Source organism: Coffea eugenioides, chromosome 2 (genome assembly GCF_003713205.1).
Source record: "Coffea eugenioides isolate CCC68of chromosome 2, Ceug_1.0, whole genome shotgun sequence".
NCBI lineage: Eukaryota > Viridiplantae > Streptophyta > Magnoliopsida > Gentianales > Rubiaceae > Coffea > Coffea eugenioides.
The window spans coordinates 40,652,390-40,662,743 of record NC_040036.1 but is presented as its reverse complement, the minus strand read 5'-3'; the positions used below and the strand labels follow the sequence as shown (position 1 = coordinate 40,662,743).

Sequence of the window (10,354 nt, the reverse complement as noted above, 5' to 3'; positions counted from 1 at the left end):
TACCAATCCCCAATTAATAAATTTTGTTAAAGTTACAACCTGCTCTGAAATTCAAAACTTCTATTCCTTTTTACAAATCAAAGCACAATTTTTGAGATCAATTTTAAATATAGTCAATGACAGCAAGCACAAGAAGACGTGAAGAATAAATCTTCTTCATGTAATGCATTTTCCAGAAAGTTTCTTCATAAAACATTTCATCGAATCAAATGGACAGTACTAACGGTTTGAACAATGAGCAAGTTATGAAAAAGCTTCTACACATGCAAGTTGTGAAAAACATGTTACACCAGCAAATGAATGGTACTTGCATACGTGAAGCAGTGGGTCACAGTTGCCCAAAACTTATCATCAACTCTGAAATCAGCTACATAAAGCAAGGTCCGAATCATATTCTCAGCACAATTGCACTGAATACTTCCTAGACATAACACACACGTTGCAGCTCAAAATGAAGCAGTCACTCCTCTTTCTTTCATTTCTTCTCTTGAACTCTTTCCTTTCTTTTGCTGCTGAAAAGCCTAACCCAGTGCTCGACCATGACGGGGACGAAATCCGCGCTGGTGTCGAGTACTACATCGTGTCCTCCATAAGGGGTGCTGGCGGTGGCGGCGTAACTTATGGCAGGAGCATCAGCAATGAAAGTTGCCCTCTGCCTGTTGTTCAGGAGAAACTTGATCTCTTACGAGGCCATCCAGTAACTTTTACACCGGTGAACTCAAAAGAAGGCGTGGTTCGTGTTTCCACTGATTTAAACATCAAGTTCTCTGAAGCAACACCTGTTTGCAATGAATCAAATGTGTGGAAGCTTGATTTTGACGAAGAACTTGGACAACACTTTATACTGACGAATGGAGTTGAAGGGAACCCCGGATGCGGAACCATACACAATTGGTTTAAGATTGAAGAGGCATTTGATAAAACTTATAGGCTTGTTTTCTGTCCCACGGTTTGCAACATCTGTAATGTGATTTGCAAAGATGTTGGCGTCTTTTCTGATCGGCGACTGGCTTTGGGTGGCACTAGGCCTTTCACGGTTTTTATCCTAAAGGCTCGAAGCATGAAAAATGCAGATATTCTTAAGTCCATTTCCTCTGCTTTCCGTTTTAAGTAAGCGCTATAAGGAAGCCATGTATCGTTTGTTCTCGATTGAATAATGTACGACTCTGTATGAGTTTCAACTCATAACATTAAAATGGTAAATAAATGAGTTGCTACTTTATTCAGCATTAATAGTTGTCAATTGTCATCCTTACTATTCAGTATGATTGTTGTTTTCATTCCCATGTTAACAAATTTGAGAAATTCAGAATCTAAAATTTTCGCAAATTTATTTGTATAAAATGGAAAGTAATTTACAATCAACCCAAGGGACCGTTATAGACATTCCCTCAAAACAAAATTAAAAGAGTTAATTACATTCACCTTCCTTGAGATTGATCAAACTACTACCAAACCTTGAGGTTTAGCAATATTATGGTCTCCCCCTTCTCACTAACTAACACCGTCCATGCACGACAAAAAGATGCTGTAAGATTACAAAAATACCCTATGCGTTCAACAAAACAACAACAAACATGATAAACAAATCACTAGTAGATAACTAAATCTGACCCAAAAAAAAAACAATAGAACAAGTATGAGCAACTGAATCCTCAGCCTGCTAAAGATAAGATAAAAAAAAAGCCAAAAGAAAAAAGACAAAAAAATCCACATCCTCAAAAAAGAAAATAACAAAAAAACCAAAGGCCTTCTCCTACCACTCTCAGCTTTCTCCATAGCAATCGGATTCTAGCACCATTACTTTTCTTCACCCAATTCCTACTTCAATATTTCCTCCATTTGCAGAATCATCGAACCCTGACCCCACCCCAAAATCCACCATCAAGAATTCTTATCAAATGGTCCCCTAAATTTTCCACCCACAATCACCTTCTAATCCATCAAAAACAACTGGAAAACGTGCTAGAACTGCAGTTGCCATTGTTGTCATGAGCACCACGGAGGCTTTTACATATATACATGGTAATTTAGCCTTGGGTTATTCTGGTTCGGATTTTCTCTATGCAGCATATAGTTATCTTATGCATATTAGAAGAGGAGAAAAAAATAAATTGTGGGTTAAGAAGTAGGCAGATTAGAAAGAGTGTGTAGAGAGTGGAGAAGAAAGATGACAAGTTTCTGTGTTTTTTCCAGAGAAATACCAGAGCTAGGGCTGTTTTATTGCCTATATTCGATTTAAAATTTTTTTTGGGACTACAATGTTCAAATAAAGAAAATATGATAAGTTTGATGTTTTGTCAATGAAAGTAAAAGCTTGGTGGTGGCAGAACCAACGATTCTAGTATTGAACAGACAACGGAATAAGAATGGGGCTTTGGGTGGGGCATGTGGGTAATATGGGAATTTGGAGAAGCTAACCCCATTAGCAATATGTTTGTTAAAATTAAGGGTCTATCGGCAGGTGTCTTAACTGCTTCAAATTCATTAGAATGGAGGATCTTTTCGTAATATTATCAAACCTCGGGGTTTTATTTATAGTTTGGTTAAACTACAACGAAGGTAGAAGACTAGAAGTAGTTAACCCAAATTAAAACAGTAATTTATCTTGTTATTATTACAAGTTAATCCCAATTCCTTGCACAGCTCCGGATACAAAGCCTTCCGTATCTCAGCATACACCTCTCCCTTCAACCTTTCATCTGCCAGCTCATTTGCTTTTTCCTCTTCAACTTTCAGTGCATCCGTTCCGGAATCTGCTACTTCTAGATTAAACTTCAAGTCTCTATAAACATTTACGGTAAGCCAGGGTAGCCAACCTTTGACTTAATCAGAGCGCGAAGTAGGCTGTTAAAGTCATCTATTTGGCAAACAAACTTGCGATGTTAGAGTTTATTTGTTCCTTCTAAAATATATATATATATATATATATGAAAATGTGTTAAATTTTACAAAATAATTCTTATTTTGCGACATCCGAAAGGTGAAAACATTAATTTTGTACGTGGAATGAGTAATACATAACGATGACCACTTAGCTCTAGAACGGAGACATGCTCTACAAGTGCACTCTCTTATTTTGCCAGTGGTGCCGGAGACAGTTCTAAGGCCACATAGTCCAACCTTGTACCATGAGCCATGTATAATTTTTCTTTCTCTGCAGAGTCTTCTCACATTAATTCTGGTTGATTTGCTAGTTTTCCCCACGCAGTAATGGCGATAGGCTGAGGCTCCACTAACGTTCATATCCTTCCACAATCCTTCTTCCCCACAACCCCACAGCCAGGACATTTTAACTGTGCTGCCATCCGCATTTACATTTGGTCCCCAACTACAAGAAATTGATACTACAACTTTTGGGCAGAATAAAAATGTTGCACAATCTAATATGCTATAAAGAAAGTAGTAGAAGGAGCATGATGTGTCAAAGTTCTGATTATTTAACTCACAATTCATGCTAAAATTATACATGAATTATAGTACATCGTGTGTAAACGAGGGCATTAGAAGAGAAAAGTTCGCTCATATTAAAAAAGATAAAATGAAAATCTTGAACCACTCAATCATTTATGATCAAAATATTTCTACAAATAAATTAATATTTGTTAGAATTATTGGTCGTGTATTATGGCATTGCCAAAAGTCAGAAAGTTGGTGATAAATAAGGAGTAAATTCCCAAAAAGAGGGACTTTTTAATCTAACTTCCCAAAGGGTGGTGATTTTTGAGTCTCTTCCCAAAGAATGAAAAACGCATCTAAGAAATGCATTTTTTCAAATTAAAACGTAATCTTCAAATACGTTATTTTAATTTTCATAAGTTTATTTAAATAGGAAAAATTGGTTAAATAATGCATTAGTGGTATGCATTTTTTGATACACTAGCAAACACATTTCGGCAATGCGCTATTGTTTAAGAAACGCATTAGATGAATGCGTTTTTCGTTTATCAATATGTACCGCTTTTTTTCATTTCTTTGATCTTGACTTGGGTTATGTAAGGTTTTTTTTTTTAAAAAAAATGTTATCTTGTTATTTTATCTTGTTATTATTAATTTAGCTCACTAACACAAGTCAAAATCCAAAGAATTTGTTATTTCATAGTTGTTATTAATTTATCTGGTATAGATTTCATTTCAAGTTTGCAAAAGACTTAAAGGTTTTTGAACTTCGGATTTTACATATGCATGCACATATTTTGTATCTTAAATGCTGGTAATTTGTCTTAAAAACCGTAACACTTTTTCTAAAGAAAATTTTACGATTCATAAAAGGTTAATCCTAAATGTTTAGTGTGAAAATATGATGGCCCAAAATGAGTTAGAATAATCACATAACTTGAAAACTTTAATCAAAAGGAAAATTGCGAAACTCCTCTGAGGTTGCTGACACTAGCACTCACCTATTTGTAAATAAAATTAAAAATGCGTTACACAAATATTTTTACGAAAGGGAAACTAGTAGCTTTTGTATTTATTATAAATTAAGTATTTGAAAGTGAAAAAAAAAATTATCCACAACATACCAGTTCTTTACGGGTTTCTTCCATTATATGAATAAAGTGCTAGCTATTTATAAGCATTTTACTCTGAATCATTTAATTTATGTTAAATTTATAAATATTTAAAAGTAAAATTCAAAAAGTGTTACACTAATATTATTACGAAAGGGAAACTAGTAGGTTTTATATTTAATAAAAATTAAATACGTGAAAGTAAAAAAGAAATTACCAACTTTTACCAGCTCTTTACGGGTTTCTTTTATTACATGAATAAAGTACTAGCTATGGGGGTAGGCATTTTACTATGAATCATATAATTTATGTTAAATACATAAATGTTTGTAAGTAAAATTTAATAAGTGCTATATTAATATTTTTACGAAAGAAAAACTAGTAGGCTTTGTATTTAACATAAATTAAATATGTGAAAGTAAAAAAAAAAAAAAAAAGAAACTGCCCATAACATACCAGTTCTTTATAGGTTTCCTCTATTACATGAACAAAGTACTAGCTATTTATGAGTATTTTATTTTAAATCATTTAAATTATCTTAAATATACAAATGGTTAAAAGTAAAATTCAAAAAGTGTTACTCTCAAATTTTTACAAAAGGGAAACTAGTAGATTCTGTATTTAACATAAATTAATTATATGAAAGTAACACTCACAAGTAATTTAATTATTTAATTAGTTACTTAATTTGTTGACAAGATTATGAATATTCTGAAAAGGCTCTATCCACGGGAGAGCGACTTCTAGGGTAGCGACTTCTTCGGAGGAAACCGTCTGCACTAGGGTTCACCAAGCGGCTCGGCCGCAACTGCATGGTGGCCATGGAGCCACCGGAGAAGCCTTCCACTGGCGGAGCACCGTTGTCCTTTGCAGCGGTGGTCTCGTCGGCACCACCAGAAAGCAGGGCGTTGGGCGAGGTGGCCTCCTACAGAGGTGAGCCGGTCTTATGTCTCTCTCGGCAAGACATAGAGAAGCTGTCACAACCTTTCCAGAATGCTTTGGTGGGACGCTTCCCCTACAGCCGACCGCCAATGGAAGCAATCAGGAAGTTTATCACATCCATAGGCTTGAAAGGAATCTGCACGGTGGGTCTGCTTGACCCCAAACATGTACTCATCAGGCCCTCTCTCGACGATGATTACACGAGGTTATTTGCCAGGAGGCTGTGGTATGTGCAGAACTCACCCATGTCGCTATCCAAGTGGTCGCTGGATTTCAGAGCACATCATGAATTAGCGGTTGCCCCAGTGTGGGTTGCGTTCCCGGAGCTCCCGATCCCCTTCTTTCAGACACACCAGTTGCTGCGTCTCGCGGCAACGCTGGGTCGCCCTCTCCGTGTGGATGCGGCGACCGGTGACCTTCGACGACCCTCGGTGGCTCGGGTGTTGGTTGAGGTGGATCTCGCAACGACACCAGTGAAGCGGGTGTGGATAGGAGATGATGAATACGGCTTCTGGCAATTGGTAGAGTGGGAAAACCTACCTGTGTATTGCAATTTCTGCAGCACCTTTGGTCATGAGGAAGCGGGCTGCTTCAGGAAAAATCCCTCACTGCGTCGGGCGAAGGAACCTCAGAAACCTCGTGTGCATTCGCGCACATATGTGCCAAAGATTGCCAGGACCCAAACTCTGGACTGCCCATCGGAGGAAGAGCTGGCTGGCAGGCATCCGCTGGTGGGAAACAGCCAGGCGGAGGGACAAAAAAACTCGAATGCGGCTAGGTCTGCCCAGGCTCTGGGGCAGCCGCGACTGGGTGCTGCATCTAGCTCTGGAATTTTGTTGGAAGCCAGGCGGGCAGTGGTGGCGGAGAGCCATGACAGGGACCAACTGTCAACACCTGTGGGGGAAGAAGACCAGCTCAGGGAATGCCATCCGGTGCTGCTGGCCGCACCACAAAGGGAGGAACAGGACAGCCCGCCAGGTGTAGATACCGCGTTTCAAGGAATGGAGATTGGGATATCACAGAATGTTGCCGTCGAGCAGGCCAACACTTTTGCTGCACTGGAACTGTTGGAGACGTCGGATGAGGAGGACTGGCAGACAAGTGCCACGGCCTCCCCGGCCCGCGGGAGGGGTCCCCGGCTACTGCGCAGTAGATCAACAGGGCATGAGGGAGCAAACGCCGGGTCATGGAGCCAGCTACATGAATTCCAGACGGTGTTGAATCGACGTTTTTCTGAGGTGGAGCAACAAGACAATGGCCCGGGCCAAAAGCAGCTGGGGGCGGGGATGGAGAGCAAGGAGGCGACCTTGGTCATACAGCAGGAGGGTGCGGGTGAACCTAAAAGGAAACGGGGCAGACCACGCAAGGAGGGCACAATGCAGGTACCAGAGCCTCAAACTTCTTATACATTACGGTCCCATGTTAGATCCGATTAATTTGTTAGTGTGGAACATAAGAGGGGCCTCTCGCCGAGATTCCTTGCGGTACTTACATAAGTTGTGTCGCGAAAACACTATTCGTTTGGTTTTTTTGTTGGAGCTTATGTCGGAACTGGCTCAATTAGACAGGGTACGTAGACAGTTGCAATTTGACCACGCCGGTAGCTTTGTCAGTGGGAAGATTTGGGTATTTTGGGGGAACATGTTGAGCGTGGATTGGGTGGAATACGCGGACCAAATGGTTCACTCCCGCGTTGTGCTTGCCTCTGGAGCGGCATTTTGTGTGACTGGAGTCTATGCGAAATGTACTAGGGTAGGGCGAAGACCACTGTGGGAAGCCATGGAAGAGGTGGCTGAGCGTGTCTCGACTAGCGGACCATGGATGGCAGCAGGGGACTTTAACGTGGTTTCGGCAATGGAGGAGCGGGAAGGAGGGGCACCGGCGAATGCACGGAACATGGAGGAGTTCAACGACTCCATGTTTAAGTGTGGGCTCTCTGCCCTCGAGTTTGTTGGCCCAAAATTCACCTGGACAAACGGCTCTGTCTGGCAGCGGCTGGATCGCGTATTAGTGAATGGCAAGTGGATGGATGCCTATCCAGTCTCGAAGGTCTCGCACTTGGCAAGGGGCCGTTCAGACCACGCCTCCCTCCTTATCAAATGCATGACTGCCAGACTAGCACCGGCCAAGTTTCGATTTCTAAACGTTTTGCGGCGACATCCTCTCTTTCAGGAGGTGGTGAATGAGGCATGGGGGTCGGAGGTGCGAGGGGTAGGAATGGTCAAATTCTTCAACAAACTGATGAATGTGCGCCATCATCTAAAGCAATGGAACCGGGAGGTCTTTGGCAATGTCACATCCAACGTGGCACAGGCGGAACAGGAGCTTAAACAACGGGAGGGTGACTATGATTCGCATAGGACTGATGAGTACAAACTTCGACTTCACGAAGCACGGGCGCGATATAATAGGGAGTTGGCGGTGGAGTGTGCATTTTGGAGACAGAAAGCAGGTATTAAGTGGATCCAGGAGGGAGATACAAATACTGCCTTCTTCCATGCGGCGGTCAGACAGCGGCGTAACTCCAATTTCGTATCGCGCATCAGGGGGGAGGACGGGGGGTGGCATGAGGCGGCAGACGAGATAAAGGAATCAACAATCAAGTTCTACTCCGAACTATTTTCTTCCGCCAGCAGGCAAGGCCCTCTGCCAGACCTCACCTTTGGGGTTCCCAAGGTGGCGACGGTGGAAAACGAAATGCTAAAGTGTCTGCCTTCAGAGGAAGAGATCCATACGGTGGTGTTCGGAATGGATGTGGACAGTGCACCAGGGCCGGATGGGTTTGGGGCAGGCTTCTATCAAAGTTGTTGGAGCATTATTAAGGAGGACCTTGTGATGGCCGTCCAAGATTTTTTTCAAGGCATACAACAGCCAAGAGGATGGTCACGGTCACTCCTGGTCCTCTTCCCGAAGAGAGAGGGAGCTTCACATTGGCGGGAGTTCCGTCCGATCAGTCTATGCAATGTGAGTTCCAAGATTGTATCCAAGGTGCTCGCTAACAGGATTAACCGGGTACTGCCTCAGCTGATCTCCCCTTGGCAAGCGGGTTTTGTGCCTGGGAGGGGAATAGTGGACAACATCCTACTGGCACAAGAGCTGATGGGAGAGCTCGATAGGCACCTAGTGGAGCCCAACTTAATTTTAAAACTAGATATGGAAAAGGCATACGATCGAGTGGAATGGCCCTTTCTGCTTTTTATGCTCAGACAGTTTGGCTTTGACGAAGTGGTGGTGGACCTGCTGTTCAGAACGTTCTCTAATTCCTGGTTCTCCGTGTTAATTAATGGGGAGCCATCAGGCCTCTTCAAATCCACCCGAGGGGTGCGACAGGGGGACCCCCTTTCCCCTGCCTTATTTTTGTTTGTTGCTGAATTCCTTGGCAGGGGACTCCAGCAGTTGTTTGAGGAAAAGACAAGTAGATTTTTTATGGCAGCTGGGTCTCGGGTTCCGTATTTAGCCTTTGCAGACGACACGATTATCTTCACACGTTGCTCCTCAGATGCATTAACGGCAATCAGAGACTTCCTCCAATCATACCAGTCATATTCGGGCCAAGCGGTGAATGTCAGCAAGAGTTCATTTTCTCCATCCCCAAGGCTGGGAGAGGCACATCTGGGGTTAGTAAGGTCCATCCTTGGTTTCAACGAGCAGAGACCTCCTTTCACTTACCTAGGCATCCCTCTAACTCGTGGCAGGATTACGTGTGGGATCTTTGATGGCCTCTTGGCCAAGATGCGGCAGAGACTATTTCATTGGAGCTCGAAACTGCTGTCTATGGGTGGCAAGATCGTGCTCATACGGCACGTGCTGAGTTCGATACCTTTATACTGGCTTCAAGTCCTCCAACCTCCACAGGCGGTGCTGGGGGCAATGGCGCGACTCTGTAACGCCTTCCTTTGGGATAGCTCGGATTCCCGGCGCATTCATTGGGCGGCTTGGGAGAAAGTGTGTTACCCGGTTGAAGAAGGGGGCCTGGGGTTTCGCTCGCTCGAGACACTATCGAAGGCGTTTGCCTGCAAGCTGTGGTGGAAACTGAGAGAGAACGAGTCGCCGTGGTCAAACTTCATGCATTGCAAGTATGTGAAAGGAGTACACCCAGAGCTGGTTACAATACCACGGCCGTCGGCTATGTGGCGTCGTCTATTGGAGGTTCGGGAATTCGCGCAAGGAAACATTCGATGGTGTCTGAGCGATGGACTCGTAGACTTTTGGCTTGACAGGTGGTGCGCTGACGTCCCGCTTGCCTAGCTGGTGCCTGGGGCAAGCCATTCGCACCTCTTGGTGGGGGAGCTCTTCATAGACACTGGGTGGGATAGGCAGCGCCTGCGCGACATGGTTCCAGGGTATATTTTGGAAAAGATTCTAAGCTTACGAATCTTCCCTGGCATGCGGGATCGGATGATTTGGGCGCCATCTCAGACAGGTGAGTTCTCCATCACATCAGGCTGGGAGCAGCTCCGCAAAAATAGGAACATCTCCTCTGTTGACTCCCTAGTATGGAGTCCGGTGATTCCCAGGAAGATCTCCTTCTTTGGGTGGCATGTCCTGAGGCAGTGGGTGCCATTGGATGGAATCTTACAACAAAGGGGAAGGCCCTTGGTATCTCGGTGTTCTTGTTGTGGGAGTGCGACAGAGTCAGTTGAGCACCTTTTAGTTACCGGACCAGTGGCAACAGAGGTGTGGGGTTATTTCGCTAGTCGGTTTGGTATTTTGACGCAAGGCGGAGAGGTGCATGCGCGACTCGCCAGTTGGTTTTTTTCCCACGGTTGGGTGAGGAGTAACCACATTAGGGTTCTCCTCAGTCTGGTGATTCTCTGGTTTATATGGAAGTTTCGAAATGCAGCTCGATTTGAGGGTGCAGTCATGGCCCCTAACCAGATTATCGTACAGGTGTCCTCATT

The 10,354-nt window shown here is 43.5% G+C and overlaps 1 protein-coding gene across 1 annotated transcript; it reads left to right on the top strand.

Annotated features, from left to right (window-relative positions):
- The first annotated feature begins 390 nt into the window (after nucleotides 1-390).
- On the top strand, nucleotides 391-1,235 carry LOC113760962 (21 kDa seed protein-like). Its single transcript, XM_027303733.1, has one exon. The coding sequence runs from the start codon at nucleotides 452-454 to the stop codon at nucleotides 1,112-1,114; it is 663 nt and encodes a 220-aa protein (XP_027159534.1). The 5' UTR covers nucleotides 391-451; the 3' UTR covers nucleotides 1,115-1,235.
- The last annotated feature ends 9,119 nt before the right edge of the window (nucleotides 1,236-10,354 follow it).

Bases quoted from the DNA above. Each gene is read 5' to 3' on its own strand.
- LOC113760962 (XM_027303733.1), top strand. From the start codon at position 452: ATGAAGCAGTCACTCCTCTTTCTTTCATTTCTTCTCTTGAACTCTTTC.